The 18,357-nt window shown below is 33.2% G+C and overlaps 1 protein-coding gene across 1 annotated transcript in view; it reads left to right on the plus strand.

Annotated features, from left to right (window-relative positions):
* The first annotated feature begins 2,029 nt into the window (after positions 1–2,029).
* LOC129745700 (cytochrome P450 4C1-like) overlaps positions 2,030–18,357 on the plus strand; it is a 33,424-nt gene continuing 17,096 nt past the window's right edge. The window contains exons 1-3 of the mRNA XM_055738992.1: positions 2,030–2,337; positions 13,755–13,952; positions 14,084–14,272. Of these exons, the coding sequence (XP_055594967.1) occupies positions 2,163–2,337; positions 13,755–13,952; positions 14,084–14,272 (562 nt within the window). The 5' untranslated portion in view covers positions 2,030–2,162. The remainder of the gene's footprint in view (positions 2,338–13,754; positions 13,953–14,083; positions 14,273–18,357) is intronic.

An 18,357-nucleotide genomic window follows, 5' to 3' on the forward strand; every position in this document is an offset into this window, starting at 1 on the left:
ATTTGTTCCTGCCTAATGTTGTTCAACAGTGAGCGATTAGTGATTAGCGCTTTAAGCTTTGAAGGAGTAAGCGATTTAACTAGCGGCGCTAAATTTTCAGTTAGCGATGCCGAACACTGAAACCCTGTATGCATTTTTATTTATTTTTTTTTTGAGCTGCTTAATACACATAATTCTATCTTACTTTATGTTCAAAGCGCATCACTTTCAATGTACATTGATTAGCACTAAACGTACCGGAGGCGGCCAAATGACCGTTTTGGAACTTTAAATGATGATTTCGCCTCATATAATTTAACGACAGGACTATATTCTTATTTTTAAAATGCACGTATTTTTGCATTTTTAAAATTTGTGTTGCGGTTTTCGAACAACGCGTGTGGTAAACCTATTTATACCGCGAGCGGTCTAATGACGGCAAACACCATTTTCGCTGAAACTCTCTTGTTTCTCAACCAATTTCTACAAAAGTTATAGTTTTGAAAAGCTTATAACGTGACTCAAATATGCTTCTCAAACTACACGGCTACAATCAATTATTTTAAAGTTATTTAAAGTCCAAGAACTTTTTTATGAAAAAAAAACCTGTCTCAGGAAAAAGGCTGTAAATCAGGTCATTAGTGCTCTAAAAAAATTTCACTTAGCGTCTGAGAAAGCTGAAGTTAAAAAACTATATGTTGCTTATATTGAACTTTTTTTATTTTTTAAGACCACGGCCACAAAATATGTAGAAAAGGTGTGTAAAACTTTTCAATCAATCAACCGCCAAAGCTGTTCCTGATACAGTAGAAAAATTTTAAAAAGTAAACTGGAAAGTTGACGTAATTTGTCACATTTTTTCATACTTAGATTTTTGAAATACGAAATACCAAATTTATGACGGCTTTTCAAAGGTAGCTGTTTATCGAGCTTTTTTATCATCTGGATTTTCTGATACAATTCCTTCACTTAAATTCAGCTTTGCACTGGATTTTGAGTATGTTAACGTAAGGTTTAGGCAATAAAACTATACGCACAAAAAAGCAATTTTTATATCGGTTCTAGTGATATAACTGCATTGGCGATGCAATGCTTGACAAAAATATAATAATTATATTTCTGAAAGTAAAACCAGAAAATTTAGAAATTTGAGAAACCTATTTGAGTCACGTTATAAGCTTTTCAAAACTCTAAATTTTGTAGAAATTGGTTGAGAATCAAGAGAGTGGTGTTTGCTGTCATTTGACCGCTCGCGGTATGTTTAGTGTTAGATATGTTTTCTTATTTCTTCAAATGGCCATATGCGCATTTAACCCGATAGGCCCATTTATGAACACTTTCCCCTTCTTCTATGGAACCAAAAATCCTGTTCCCTTGTATTATCATTCGCACGTGATGACGCAGTAGGCTTTATCTCATAAGTGCGAAAAATCTTATTTAGTCTTTGGCTCTATCATTGCTCATCAGACGTATTATCTTGCATCCGGCTAAAGCTATCAGAAGTATTATCTTGCCATCCGGACATTCAATGGAAGATAGAAATAAATGCTGAAGGATCAGTGAAGAATTGAAGATAATGAAATATTTTGTTGACACGACTAGGTTTTTCCGACTTCAAACTTCCATGACTGGGCCATGATAAACAATTGGAATTTCTTAGTCAGTAATGAAAAACAGTCTTCGAAAAAACTATCTGAAGTATTCAACCCGGTTAATGTTAGGGTTACCAGTTGTATATTACTAAGTTTAAACCCATTATCATCAAAATGCTCTTCCATGTAAAATTTTCCATTCTTGCCTAATTACTATGTCATATTTTAGGGGAAAAAAAATATAGTTTTTAATATTTAAAAACTTGGTTTAAGAATTTCAAGCCATCAAGCACACAATACGATTTCATTGCCGCTAATCCACTTGGTCATTTCCGAACCGGTTTCGTTCAGCATGAACATCTCAGCGACGTATAGGTTCACGAGACCAAAATAAGATCTAGCCGAGCAGAAAACAACAACAAATCGTTATCTCTACGGAACGCTCCTAGAAAACCGGCTTCAGTGTGCGCCGGAACGCCATCGCGAGTGCATCGCTGCAAATCTAAAGCAAATCAGTCGAAGTACCCATCAACGGCGTGTGCGCGAGTGCGTGTTACGTAGTCGATTACGCGATCAATTTGAAGCATCATCATGTCCGAACTGAACACGCTGCTCTATGGAGTGTTGACGTTCCTCATATTCGCTCCCTTCTTGCAGTGGTTGGTCAAGCGGATACGCCAAATTCAGATCATTGACCGGATTCCGGGCCCCAAGGCGTACCCCCTAGTCGGGACCACTTACATGTTCTTCGGGAAGAAACGACATGGTGAGATGAAATGTGTTCGGTAATGAGGGGAGACTTCAATGTTTTTCGTGCAAGTGATAAATTCCTGTATCTGGGGAGAGATCTTCATAATAACGAGAAGACTGTTAGCGTTATGATATGTTTTGGGACAGATATTAGTGTGAAGACATAACATCATTTAACTACTGAGCAGAAACTTAAGTTTGTCATGTTTCTCAATCAATTATGTCACATCTTTAACGTTTAAAAATTACATCCGTTCATTCAACTATGAACCTTATCATAACAAGCAATTTAATGGCTACTCATCGAGAATCAGTGGGATCGAGAGCAAACTGCTTACAATGGTGAAAACGCTTGAATTGTTTTTCCATTGCAAGGAGACCCACAAAAGCTTCCCACCTTGAGAATTATCATCTTTTCTAATCTCAATCTCAAGATAATCGTTTAATGGCCAAATTAATCTCGTGAACAGGGTAAGTACTTAGGTAATACTCTGAGGTTAGGCACTCACTGCATGAATGACAAAAAACATGTCACACCTCAACGTCCGACTGTGAGAGGCAATCGGCGTAATTCTATTTCTCGCGTGAGCTTTCATTACATCGTATGAAACATCTAAAGAATTCACGGAAAACTTCAGCAAAAGTTAACAAAACCACTTTAAAGTTTGTACTTTACATATAGAAAATGTTGTCCAGGCTACAAATATTCTGAATGGAAAGAAGTTGCGACTAGTTTATATCAGTTTTTGTATTTTTTTTTCGTAATAAAACTCATTGTTTACATTTTGTTCCATACGACGTAATGAGAACTCACGCGAGATTTACTCTATAATGTACATATACGGCTCAAGATAACGCAGTTGTTTATATTTAGAAGTGTTATCTAGGTTGTATGATCTGTTAATGGTGCTAAATGAATTGCATCTTATTATCTTAGACAAGAAAACCGTTGAATTTGAGCGAAAAACGATTTTTTCGCAACATCAACTATGAATACTAGACCGCTGCAAGCTAAAGCTATGATCATTTAGTATACGGGCACTTCATTTCGGTGGTAGCTACGTTACTAGAGCTCGGATATGCAAAATTTTAGCATCGTTGTGTTGGTTATGAAAAGGGCTATCTTGCCTATTTATTTTTGATTTTTATGTTAACTTGTATTTGAGATATTTACGATGCAAAAAGACATGTTAAAAATAATTTTGCACACTCACCTCAGAAGCTGTTGATTTTTTCTGAATTTTCTTAGGCCCAAATGGTTAAGAAGTATTAGCAGCCACTCTAGGATGCTCATGACGTTCGGAGAGGGACCCTTGGTCTCAAATATGGGTAAAGGACTATGTTTATTGTGAATAAATAACTGAATGCAAACCCCTAAAACATGCAGAAAATCCGTCTCAGGCAGGCAGAAAAATGTCTGATTAATAATGAGCAGTTCCATGGATCGCAAATTTTGAACATTGAGTATGGTTATTCACAAGAGTAACAATCTTCACTCAGAAATAATGCCAAAACCAAGAATACAAATCACAGGTTCAAAATTCTGCTTCATCTTTCCAAAGTTTTCTTGCTTGTCGATAGAAACTCGTTTCTGGACATTAATGTTGAAAGGACATTAAACTCATTCCAGAGGTTCTGGTTCCATATTATCAAAATCCTCATTGCATTTTTGTTCTCATATTCCGGTTTCGGTATCCAGTTTGGAATCATTGATTTTCGGTTCGAATCAACATTGGCTGTTTGGAAATCGTTCAAATCGTTCAAATCGGATTTGCATTTCATTCACAATTTGATTGATGATTCTCGAAAATCACAAGCCTTTCCAGTATTTAAATAATAATTTTCCAAATATGAAAAAAAAATTTGAATCCATCCTGAGTTTTTGTTTGAAATTTATTCGAAGTTCTCAAACTCAATTCATTAAAATCCCATAATAAAGTTAGAAATTAGTTCTAATGCAGAATTCAAACATTTTCAAGCTTCGAAATCCTAATTCAGAATTGAAAATTTAGAACCAGTTAAATCATTTTTTTCATTTTAATCAAATTTTTATTCAAATTGACAATTCGGTTGGAAAGTTATAATAAAAATAATAAATTCAGAACTAAACTTACATATTCATGGTTGAGAGTCTGATACTAATTTCCATTCTTGGCTCGTAATGGCTGATTTGGAATCAACATTCAGGAAACGTTTATTTTCTGTATGTTTCAGAAATCGTACTGAAGTTCGGAAACAGATTTCAATAGAAAATTTCGTCTTTCTGGGGGGGGAGTAAAATTTTTGCTTGAAAAATGCATTCATGAAGAAAAGTAGACAAAAGTTATACTAAAATGATCTTATTATTCGGGTTTAATTTCTTTCATATTAGGTAAAAGTTATTCCTTTTAAAAAATAGGTTTCGAAAATCAGTCCTTAAAGTGTCAGTTTTTCAAGCTTTAAATATAAATGAGAAATCATGAAGGTTTAATTTTAAAGAAAAAATTGTTTGGGGTTCAAATCAAATCTATTTTTAAATTTTGTTAACTTCATACATTCAGATTTTAGTTGAAATAATTGTTTTCGAAATATCTAGAATATAAATAATGTTAAACAACTAACCAATAAAATAAAGTTCCAGCTTAGTTTTTCTTAACCTTAAGACGTTAAAGTTATTTTATCAACAATAAATTATCATTAAAAATTTATTTCATTTTTAAAATTCTGTTAAAATTTTTTTAATAAATACATTAGTTTTTAAAGAACGCAATCTTAAAAACGAAATCAGATCTTATTTTAAAATAATGGTTTTCATCTGTTTTTTGTTTTGTTTTGGGCTATTTTGAATTTAATTCCGAATCCGAATTCTGTATTTTGGACCAGAAAGGAAATTCTGAATTCCTTATTTGAAATTGATTTATTCCCAATAATTATGAACCAAAAATGGAATAAAGCAGAATCCTTTACCAGAAATCACTTATTTTAATTTTGAATAATTGATTTTCTATATGAATTCTTTCTAAAGTTATTTTTTGGTAGTTCAACTAGTAAATCTGAATAAAATTCCGAATATTGAAACTTTGATATTTCAATTCTGGATCACCATTATGGAGTGTCCATTCCGAATAAAAATTAATATTAAAAATTAACGATTAAATAACTAAGCTCACCAGAGATTTTTCCGCACTTATCCGGGCAGGACAAATCCGGGCTATTTTATCTAAAAACTTTGCAAAATCCGGGCATTCGATTTCAAAGTTTACAAGCCATAATCTGGAAAATATCCATATACTAAAACAAAAAGTTTATGCAAGTACATGAATTCGTTTTATTTATCTTTTCAGTTTTGTTTTTGCCAAAAATTTGTCGTTTTAAAAAAAACTTGAAGGTCTGCAAACCATTATTAACAAAATTTTATTTTCAATGCGGCCCGCTGAAGGAATTTCAAATTTAAAGTGGCCCTTTGCTTAAAAAGATTGCTCACCCCTGCTTAAAAATTAAAAAAAAAACATTCTAAAATGAATGAAAAACATTCTAAAATGATTAAAAATCATTTATCAACTCTCCAACAAGTAAATTTGAATTCTGCGATGAATTTTTCTATTTGTTTGCTTTACAAATTTAACGAATTTTTGAATAATTTTTTAAACCAAATCGAGTTTTAGATAGGTTTAAAGCATAAATCTAATCTTTTTGCAGGTTCCAACAATTTTGTTAAATCAAATCAAGTTTTTTTTAAACTTTCTGCAGTAATGTCATTGACATTATGTCAAATCGCTAATCGCAATCAATATAACGGAAAACGAAAAATTATTGATAACGTTTTATTATAATTTCATGGCATTATAATTTACAGTACACACATTACGCTGGAAAATACAAATAAAGATAATTCAAAAATATCGATTAGGTCGGAACAAATATAATTTTTTTTTTCAGTCCTTCTCCTCTTTTTAAAATTTTTCAAGAATCCTGATGGCGAAAAAATTTAAATTTAATGTTTTATTGAAAAAATTTGATAAATTGTTCGAAAATCAAACAGTTGTAGGAAAAAAAACGAACAGGAGAAGATAGAAATCCTATTATCTTTTTTCTTAGAATTTTTTTTTAAGTTTTCGATCTTAAAGTAACTCGATTCTTCGATTTGTAAAATATTGATTGTAAGCAATTTTGTTGCTTTTGTTCAATTTATTCCAATTTATGGAAAATTTGAATTATTTGTTAATATCTCCTTCCTGATCCTGATACTAGAAACAACCAATTAAAGAATACTTATCTGTGAGTTTGAAACAAACATATGGAAATTAGCGGGATCAACTTTTTAATTCGTAACATCAATAAAAATTTAGCGGCAAAATAAAACCACTAACAAAAAGTTCGCAGACTAACAAGCGTTTAGCAGATTAGCGTTTTGGTGCCGAATACCGCAAATTTTCAAAAACTGATAGTTAATCAGTGATCAATGGTTGATTTTACCTAAAACTTACACATTTAAAAACTCAATATCACCAACACTAAATGCAATTGTCCAAATTTGACAAAAGATTCGAATTCATGACACTAAACTGGACCAAATCAATCATTCAAATATACCAAGTAACCATAAGCATTAAGCTATAATCCTTAATCAGCATTAAATCTACATTTCTAGTGCAAGTTAGCATTATATCAACATTAAAAATGCTTTTTAGTTTTTTATAAGCATTATCAATGCATAGAAGCAATTAACAAAATTAGCACTAATGATAGCACGATATTCACACATAGAGCTACTATATTAAGTTAAGCATTAAAACTGTAGCACTAAAACTTCCTATAAATGCTTACATAAAGCTTTTATAAAGCTGGTGTGACCCGAACAGTACTTGAAGTACGGGGTTTTACACCTACCTTATCAGCATCAAGAGTGGTCGAAATGGTAAAGGTGCAAGGAAAGATAAAGGATCCTCGGTTATCAGCGGTATTTCATAATTCAATTATAACCACTTCTCATTTCATAGAACCCTTTATTAAGCAGGTTGATTTGATTTTATTTTTTAATTTTTGTTCATTTTAATTAATCAAAGAATAATTTCTTATTTTGAATTTCCGTTTCATATCAATCAATTAAATAATTTAAAGGTGTTCTACGTATGCACTGTTAATGCTTTTATACTGCCGTTGGAAGCATAATTGTCACATGTTACATTCTGAAATTGTCTACTTTTAGGTGTCAAGAGAACTTATTTCAAAATTATGGATTGCCATCATTTGATAGAAACTTCAAGTGAACTCTAAACCACATGTTTTTATTAAATAAAATGAAAATATTCATCACAAGGAGGCAGTAGATACCAAAATACCTCTCATATCCAAATGTAACATGTAACAATTATGCTTCCAGCGGCAGTATACAACGGGCGGAAAATGACGTTTTTATGGTGCTCCAATTCAGCATTTATATTGCTTATTAAAGGCTATGTTGTGATAGCATTTATTCAGCCCGCTATTTCGCCTTTTAAGCATTAATTCTGCATTATACAAACATGTAGTGCAAAACAAGCATTAATTCAGAGTTATGGGAATAAAGTGTTGCTCAAGGGCTATGTTTTAGTGCTCATGGTTACTTGAGATAAGCACCAAAATGCTATTCTCTCTTGAGTTAACCATCATATTCTATGAATAAGTTTTTATAATGGTAAGACGTGTTTTTTTTAAATCATTCTTGGTAAAAACCTTGTCTTTTTAATCTTTATATTTAATTTTAATTTTCAAACAAATTAACCGAATTCTATAGTATTCTACAGTTTTTCTTTTTTTTCAGTTCTGAAAAAGATAAACTTTTAACTTTTTTCCCTAATCATTCACATTTCAAATCACGATTTTTTTATTTTTTTTTTTAATTAAAAACTCTACAGCGGATTTTTTAATCAACACTTCAGTTGAAAATGAAGGATAGAAATGTGAAATAAGATGAATAATAATTAGCAATTATTATCATTTTGCTAACTATTAATGGTGATCAATTTTCTACCTGATCTGACATTTATTTTAGAATTCTTTTCTTTTTAAATCTGTGTTTTGGGAATATTTGTTTCAAATTTAAAAACTAGACTGCTAAGAAATTATTTTGAAGCAAATTTCTAAATCAGAAAAAGAACCATCATTTTGAAAAATTTATCAAGGACTTACCGAAAATATCATTGATTTGATCCTTAATTAAGCACTTCATTTAAGCACTCTAACTTCTTTGTCCTCCAGTAAATTCTATAAATATTTTCATGACCTTTTTTCATGAAAATGATCTTTTTTAATTAAAACAAAGCATTTTTCAATATTTTCCAAAATAAAAACAAAGTTTATTTGACGTTAATTGAGGATACACATTTTTTTTATTTTTGCACTTATACCCCTTTGCCACCAAATAAATTCACTTATACCTCTTTGCCAATAAAAAAAATTCACATTCAGGATTTTCGGTCTTGTTGATATGGGTAAAGAAATATTAATAGTTATTTCTACAAAAGTCAACTAATTTATGTGTAAATTCATTTTTTGCTGTTTTGAAGGGAAATTTACTATGGTACATTAAGTAAAGAGATTCTATTTTTGAAGATCGACGTGGTCTTGTAAACTTCTAGTCAATCACTTCAAATTACGATTTTTCATCAAGATATGTAAGTTTCATAATAATTTGTGTAACGTATTTTTCCCTAGAATTTCAACCACTGCACTGTATGTTTTGTGAACTTTTTCCTGATCAATTGGGCATTGGAAAGGGACTTGCAGTCACTATGAGTTGATTTTTAACAGTGAACTAACGAAAGGCGCTTCAAAATTAACCCAATTAAAGGTTGATACGGTCAAAATTTGGTCAAGGGAAAACGCGTGTAAATCGGTAAAATCGTTTATTTAAAAAATCAAATTAAGTTTCTTTTTCAAGTTAAATTAGTATAAAATTCAGGAAAAATATTCAGTTAGGCTTCCGCTTTTCCAAATCCGAATTGCCGGGCCTTACGCTTAACCCCTGCCATCAGATTTTGTACAGCCAACTTGTCACCTTCTTCGCTGCAGAAAGCCAGTTTGCCTTGAACTGCTGCTTATCCTTAGCAGTTTTTTGGTCTTCTTTAGGTTCCGCTTGACAATAGCCCAGTATTTCTCAATCGGGCGGAGCTCTGGCGTGTTGGGAAGGTTCTTGTCCTTGGGAACCACCTGCACGTTGTTGGCGGCGTACCACTCCATGGCCGCCAATCCGGCCAAAACAGTACGGAACAACCGTGTTTCTTCAGGAAAGGCAGCAGACGTTTATTCAAACAGTCTTTCAAGTAAATGTCTTGGTTGACAGTCCCGGAAGCTATGAAAATGCTGCTTTTCAAGCCACAGGCACAGATGGCTTGCCAAACCAAATATTTCATCGCGAACTTTGACAGTTTCATGTGCTTGAAAATATCTGCTACCTTTTCCCTTTCTTTTGCCGTATAAAACTCCTGTCCCGGAAGCTGCTTGTAGTCGGCTTTGACGTTGGTTTCGTCGTCCATTACCACGCAGTCATATTGACTAAATTTTGACCGTATCACCCTTTATTATTTGTTGCACTTTTCAAGCTTTGCATAAGCCTTAAATCCGTTACACACTCCATATACCCAGAAATCAGAAATTAGTGATTCGCTCATTGCTGGTTAAAATAGAAATAATAATTAAATTTAATAATATTTTGTCTATTACAATTATCACTAATTAGAAAATGCAATCAGATGAATAAGAGTTGACAGTTAATTTTTTTAACATCATCAGCTATTCAAAAGAAAGGAAATTACATTTTTGGACCTCTTCAAAATCCCCTACTTTTTAGAAATCACGTTAGGGTTTGTGCCAAAGGGGTATGAGTACATCACTTAGAGGGATTTTGGAGGCAAAGGGGTATAATTGCTGCACTTATACGCCTTTGCCTCCAAACAAAACGTGGCTTTCAGCTAGAAGATTTTTTTAAAAGAGACCAAAACATGAAAAAATCTATATATATAAAAAGCAATTTCTGTGGGTTTGTTTGTTTGTTTGTCCTTTATAGGCTCAGCCATCTTAAGAGCTAGAAAGCTGAAATTTGGTATGGATACTCATTAGGACCAGGAATGGTGAAAAATGTTTTCATGTCAATGGGGTCGTCCATACAAGAGAAATGTTGTTTTCGCGATATTGACGTTATTTTTCGTCGGGTTGTAGCAGAATTTTGCACATAGGGGTTTTGAAAGATGGGGAATTGATTCCAGGTATTGAATTTTGTGTCAGGGGTCGGCAAAAGGGGTCGTCCATATGAACTGTTCAGTGTTTTTACTATATTGACGTTATTATGCATTGGATTGATATGAAAATTTGCACATGAGTGTTTTGGGGGATAAGCAATCGATTCCAGATATTGAATTCAGGATCATGGATCGACCAAAGGGGTCGTCTATATCAACTTTTTTTTATGTTTTTACGATACTGGCGTTATTATGCATCGGATTGAGCTGAAAATTTGCAGACAGGGATTTTAAAAAACGGACAAGCGTACACACAAAAAAAAATCATAGTAAAATTACTAAATCCGTGGTTTAAATGAACAACACGCAACCATATTTTTGAGTCAATAATGTTTTGTTCTTGAAATTACTTTGCGCATGGTAGTTTTACTATGTGTTGATTTTTGCTGTGCATAGTAATTACGACTGCATTCGTAGTAAAACTGTTAACGATAGTATGAGTTCTTTTACTTTGAGCATAGTAAAATTGCAATTTTCCATTATTCAAATAATACATTTAAATAAGTATCGTATCATGATATACATCACAAAATTACCATGCAGCATGGTGTAAAGGCCTCGAAATGAAATTCATTTGTGAACTTTCAATTTTTTTATTTATTTATATTATTTTTTCACACTTCACTTTATGGTGGTAGCACTACCCGCGATTGGGGCACTGGGGATGCATCTAAGAAGACAGCTTATGGATCACACTCAGCGTCTGAAATGAAAATGAAAAAACGGGAAACAATTAATTATAGGAAATACGAAAATGTGCAAGAACTGTGCAGTTTACTTGTTTAATAAACATTATATTGATTAAAAAAAATAACAATTTCACTCACCTGAAAAACTGAATTTTCCGGCCCGGCAGATCTGCTGAAATTGCGTCCCGCAAACAGTGCGCCAGCTCACCGGTTAGCATCCTTCGTCCCAATGTCTTCCAACGTTGTCCGACGTACACCATCAAGCGAGGTTGGGGAACTCGACCAAACAAATTAATAAAAAAAAACAGTCAGCAGGTGAAGGAAGTAAAACAAAATCTCACTAACCTGAAAAATTTCCGACCAGACTGATCTGCAGATACAGATTTAAGAGAAAAACTATGGGCATAGTTATTTCAAGAACACGAATTGTGTAATATTAAAATATCATGCGCATGGTAATTTAGACACGAGGAAATTACTATGAGCTGTCAAAGTTTGCATAGTAAAAATGCTATGTCGTAGTATTTTCGCCCAGATTTTTGGTAGAAAATACTAAATCATGGTCGAAAATACTAAATGATGGATATAGTTAAATTATCATGACTCTGTATTTGAAAAACCCATGCAATTTTTTTCCGTGTATCCAGTTATCAAATTTTGTAGAAGGGGTCGGCAAAAGGGGTAGTCCATATAAACACTGTTTTTGCGATATTAATGCTTAAATACATTGGATTAAGATGGAAACTTGGTACGTGAGAGTTTCAAGGATCGAGTAATTGATTTCAGGAGTCGAATTTTAATTCAGAGGTCTGCGAAAGAGGTCTTTTATATAAACTGTTCAATGTTTTTGCGGTAATGATTTTATTATGCATTGGATTGCGATGAAAATTTTCACATAGCAGTTCTGAGGGACAATCAATTGTTTCAGGTTTCAAATCTCGAGTCAGGGGGCAAAAATGGTCGTCCATATTATCTGTTCACTGTTTTTGCAAAATTGGGGGTTATTCGGCGAGTCAAGTGTCGTGACTCACAAAATTTCACTTCTTTATCCTGCCTCCAGGAAATGTTTCAGAGAAGAAACGTTAGTATGAATGAGCTCCAAAAATCTATCACAAGACATTTAAGCTGAAACTTCTTGCCTAGAGTGGTTTTTGGAGTCGGCTCAACGATGTGAAATGTTGCACATCACGTCACGTGACTCTCAGAATAAGCTCCATTGCCTTGGTTATTCATCGGATTATAATGAAATTGAAATTTTCGTTTGTTTTGCAAAAACTACGTTGTTAGGCAGTATATCGAGGCAAAAATTTTAATACGAAAGTTTTGCAGGACGAGGAATCGATTCCTGGTAACAAACTTTCTATTAGATTATAGAAAAAGGGGTCGTCCACATTTACTGTTTAATGTTTTTGCAATAATTGTTTTATAATTCATGAGATCCAGATACAAATTCATTCACGGGTGTTTTACAAAACGAATAATTGATTTTTGAATTCAAATTTTGAATCAGACGACAGAAGAGGGGTCGTTCATATTACCTCCATAATATTTAAGACATAATTTCGTTGTTATGCATCCGAAAAAGACAGAAATTCGTACACGGGTGTTCTTTTCGATGGTCATCAAAACCTTATTTTTAATTTCCGTTTGGATGGCAAGCAAATAGGTCGCTTGCAAGTTCTGTTTAGTATTTTAAGCAATTTTTGGGTGAAAATGCGTACCAATTATCAACCAAATACAAAATCATCAGCTTTAAAGTTAAAAGCTAAATGAAGTTCGTACGGGATCAGGGAAATTATGATTTAAATAGCAGATGAATAGCAGTTTGCGGTCAAGGATTCGTTCTAAATGCTTATCTCAGTTTTTTTTTCAATTTAGTCACTTATACCCCTTTGGCTCCAAGGGCCTCATTTACTTGGAAGTTTAATTAATTTAAACAGTTAAATTGTTTTTTAGCTTGTGTGAGTGAGATGATGTAAAAATTCTTTTTCTTATTTATTGTGTATTTTCGAAACTCTCATTTTTCAGTTCAGTAAGTAGTTTAAACAGAAGTCAGGTACCTAGTTAGATTATATAAAAATAGGTAGTACATAATTGATTAGAATTAAAAGAGAATCAGAAGAGATCAATTTAAAACCTATCGATATCTGATACCCTACTCAATGACTTGTAAACGCATATCGTGCTTAATTCAATAACTACTTGCCTTACAATATACGGTTTTATCTTATCAAAAAATCTCAACAGCTTTTGAATTAATCAAGCTGACTCGAGTGGGCCTCTCGTAGCCAGCAAAAGCTTTCGATGACGGCGGATAGTAAACACCCTTCAAAACAATGGCTACTCAAATTAAATCGTTTAAGCAAGCTTAATTATATGGGACGGAGTTTTGATATGTAGATAATTGAATTCATTGATTATAACTATTCAATCAATCTTAACATAAAAATCGGAGTTAAACTAACCTTCACTTATTTATGTTACAGAAATATTCTACGTCATTGACGAGCGCACCCGTCGCTATCCGGAAATCCACCGGATCTGGACCGGTATGCGGCCGGAAGTGCGCATCAGCAAGGCAGAATATGTGGAAGCTGTTATTGGCGCTAGCAAACACATCGAAAAATCTCACGGCTACCTGTTCCTATCGGAATGGCTCGGCGAGGGATTGCTAACATCCAAAGGTAGCAGATGCTATAAATTTAGTGTACTTTCAATCCGGTGTGGTGTTGCAACGGAAGGCAACATCAATTATTAGGGATGACAAATTTTCCGAAAATGCATTAACACGGATTTTTTTTCATTCATTTGAAAGGTGAGCGCTGGTTCAAGCATCGGAAGCTGATAACCCCCACATTTCACTTCAACATCTTGGAAGGCTTCTGTGATGTGTTTTCCGAGCAGGGATCGATCATGGCCGAGCTGCTGGAACCGTATGCTGATACCGGAAAGCCGGTCGACATTTTCCCTTTCATCACCAAAGCCGCCTTAGACATCATCTGCGGTAAGTTTCCAGTCTGTGTGGTGTGTCGAATCGAGCGACGGAATCAGATTCAGCTAGGATGTTTTGTAGGATAGGTAAAACACCAATTTTTGGGTCGATGCATGTTGTCGAACCATTCGACTCTTATGGCGAAGGCGTTTAGCCACGGGAGTGTATTTAGGAAGGAGTCAAGCTCCGATTCAATTACAAAACTAATCTAACGTTATTACCAAAAAGGTATGTTTCGAAAACCGTACAGAATCTACCAACTTTCCATTTTCAAAAAATCTTTGGGAAAAAAACTAATTTTGTTTGATTCAAAAGATTTCAAAACTTTCCAAAAGAAATTTCCTACAAAAAGTAATATGTAGAACAGTAAAGTTAACATAACCTTTACCCAGATAAGGGGTTGACATTTTCAATACCGACAGGAGCTTACTATGAGCCTGAATTGTGCTGAAAATTGTCGTCAAAAGATAAAAAAAATAAATAAAAAATTAAAACTAAGATTGGATAATAGTAACTATAACTGCCCGAAGGTGCAGGAAGACTGAGCGCAAAAACAATAACAACAGCAAAGCAATAATAGTAACAATGATTTACTGGTAAACAAGAAAAAAATTATGAATGATCGAACATGACTTTCATAATCTTTCGTAGGAACATAAGAGGACACCAATGTATTTTTCCGTCTTAATTTTAAATCTCTCTAAGTTGTTCGGAATTCGTCAAATACCGTCGTCTAAAAGTGTAAAAACTCATTTTCTGAAGTGACTTGATTCTCCTGCCAAATCTGTCATATGATATAGAAAAAAAAATTTCATCATGTTACTTTCATCTCAAATTTTTAATCAAAGATGAATAGTTTTTTTTAAATTGAAATTTTAAATAAACAACCTTGTTCATCTGTACTTTCAATAAATATGAAATTTAAAATTCCACTAAAAATACATCACTATATATAGGTGTAACATTACGTTTTTCATTTGATTTTTAAATAAACTTTTACTGTTAACAAAGATTTACTAAGTTTAATACTTTCTAATCTTAGTTCCGTTGTTTCCGTTCTACTGTAATGAACATTTTTGTTAATTTTTTTTTTATTTCACAGTAGTGTGCCTTTTTTATTTTGAAAATCATTTGTTGAGTGGAGCCATTTCTCTAATAGTCAGTTTTTAATATTCAATATGAATTGAAATATGTCGCTATAAACTTTTAAGCTTTGCCATCGTTTATAAAAATATAAGTTAGTTGGAACAAAAATTACAACCTTGATTAAAATTTTAAAACTTGACTTTTAGAAAAACAAACTCGTAATGAAAATTCAGATTGAAATCTTCAATAAAAACACATTCAAGATTAAAAAAAAATTAATTTTGATACCTACGTCAGAACAGAACAAAAAATCAAAACATCACAATAACGATTTTTAATACAGTAGTTAAATTTTTTCAGACTAGAATAAATGCTATTAATTTGTAGTTTAGAAGTCAATTGAAACGACTCATACATATTTCAACATCGATGATAAAAATTGGAAACTAAAAATTTAAGATTCTATTGCTATTTGCCAGTTTACATTACATTACATTTTTCAAGTACAAATTAAAATTAACTATTGAAAATTTTCTAAACTCGACGCTATCCAACTATTTATTCAATGGCTAACAAACTTAAATTGATTTTTTGCCTAAAATATTACAGATAGTTTCTGATTTTAATAAATCGTTAAAAGTCTGTAATAAAAACATGTAAGTGTTTCCAAACACTGAAAAAAGCCGAAAAAAGAATTTACTACCATTTTTCCAACCATACACGTTACGTTAAATCAGGGTTGTCATCCGTACCGCGAATGCAGGACATTTCCGCTTTTTTAGAAAATGTCTCGCCGTCCCCTTTTTTTATTAAAATGTACTGCAGAATTTACCCCAGCAGAATTTATTGAAAGTATATGTCAGAGAAGATTAAATAACTCGATTAGTTCATAGCATTTAAGGTTGCCAGAATGTTTTCCAGACATATCCGGTCAGGGCGAATCCGGCAATTTCAGCTAAAAACCTGACTAAATCCGGGCATTTCAAAATTTCCAATCCAAAATCCTTGATGCTTAATGAAGCAAAGCGATTTAGTTCTAAGGTGCCCAAAAACCAAATCGTCACGCCGAATCAACTCTCAAACGAATTGATTCAATTGCGAAGCGGATCTGAAGTAAATAATGACTGACAATCGGGAAGGAACGCTTGGCAACACAAACAGGACGAAAAACCATTGTTATTAGAGATAGCGCTTTTCTGTTGCATGTTTTGATTCGTTCACAAGTCAATGCTAAAGAGCGTCGTTACTCTGATTGCGTCGACAACGATTGAAAATTTTGAAGTAAATGAAACAAATATCAGTAAGCATGGTTTAAGTTACATTATCGGCTTTCCAAAACTATTAATTTTGTAAAAATCGGTTAAGAAACAAGAGAGATATAGCGAGAAGTGTCAAATTGGCACTCAAGGTCTGATTAGGAAGTTTTTTTCCTAGGCTGCGTCCATAAAAAAAAGTAATGAGGCAAAACTAAATATTTCAAGAATTCATTGAGGGTCCCCGAGGAAATTGTATTATTAAGATGCACCCGAATAAAGTTACAAGCCGTCAAACTTCCAAATATAGTGTCATATTGACACTCAAGAGCGGATTAGGGTTGAAATAACCATCATTTCAAAAATCATATAGCGTTCAACCAAATTTTGGCTGCGTACGTAACATCCAAGTGAAGAAAGCATTTTTCAGCATTCATATCTTAGTTTTCTTCCCACAACTACAGATCCCTTGCCAAATCATCAACTTACGGGCAAATTTACCTGCGAAAACAAACTTGTCGCCTTCTCGCAAACAAATTCGTCGAGCTGTACTGTGGTTCGTCTTGAACTTTTTCGCCAAATCACGCAAAGAGATTCCAGGATTATTGTGAACTGATCTTATTACCTTTGCTCGCAGCTTCCGGTCATATCTTCCACTTTTAGGCCTGATTTGTTTTGCTCGATCCACCGTAATGGTCTCCCGGTTAGTTGCAGCACCGAATTTACAGTCGATTTTGGATATTTCAGGAATTTTGCGATCTTTACCCCTGACCACGTCGGTTTCTCTACGTGAGTGTGCAGAATTTTCTCTCGCCTTTCGCGTTCCATCGTCGATAACTTTTGACTGACTGCTTCAATCTTGATGAAATTTTCACCAGTAAGTAAACAAACCATTCGGATCAAAACACTGTCAATAGATTCGCGATGTGACAACTAGGGCGCTGCAGTAAATGAAAAGATGCGACCAGATTCTATGTGAAACAGACTTTAGAGGGGTTTTATATTTCGTTTCTTCTACCTACCCAAGTTTTTTTTTCCTCGAAAATCATTCCTGAATGCACTTATAAAATTAACTATCCTAAATGGTTGAAACTTTTAGACCAAACTTTCAATAATTTTCCATGAAACAGATAAAACGATGACTTGATAAAAAATTGGTGCAAGTCCAAGTTTTCATGTTTTGAGGCTTCTTTAAGCTGTAGCTTTTAACAACTGCTTATCAAACAGTTGCCATTGATGTAGATTGTTAGATCAACCTTATTCAAAGCAAAGTGCACAAAAAGTAAGTTAAAACTATGATTGGCTTGGTTTTATGCCGATTAAAGTGATCATCGTCTAATGGCGAATTTGGGATTTGACGAGTTGATCAAATAAAATCTTGTTTAAATTCCAAATTTTATTCATAACTAGCTGACCCGGTGTGCTTTGCTACACCTTTCAAAATCAAATGATATTTTCAAAAATTATTCAAATTTTTATTGTTTTATTGGCATTATTTTATATCAAATTATAACATAATTTATAAGCACCTGCTATAAAATGAGAGCTGCAGCTGGAGTTTAGAATTGCAATACAAAGATAAATTAAACAAATATTCTAAATCTAGCTCTAAACATTTGTGTTAAAGATCTGATAATTTGAATCTGTCTGGAGGGTCTCAAATTAATAAAACGCAAACAATCTAACTTATAAAATATGGTTGCTTTTTCTTGATATGTTCTGGATTTATGCTGAAAAATTGATAAGAGAGTCCCTCCC

Source organism: Uranotaenia lowii, chromosome 2 (assembly GCF_029784155.1).
Source record: "Uranotaenia lowii strain MFRU-FL chromosome 2, ASM2978415v1, whole genome shotgun sequence".
Classification (NCBI taxonomy): domain Eukaryota; kingdom Metazoa; phylum Arthropoda; class Insecta; order Diptera; family Culicidae; genus Uranotaenia; species Uranotaenia lowii.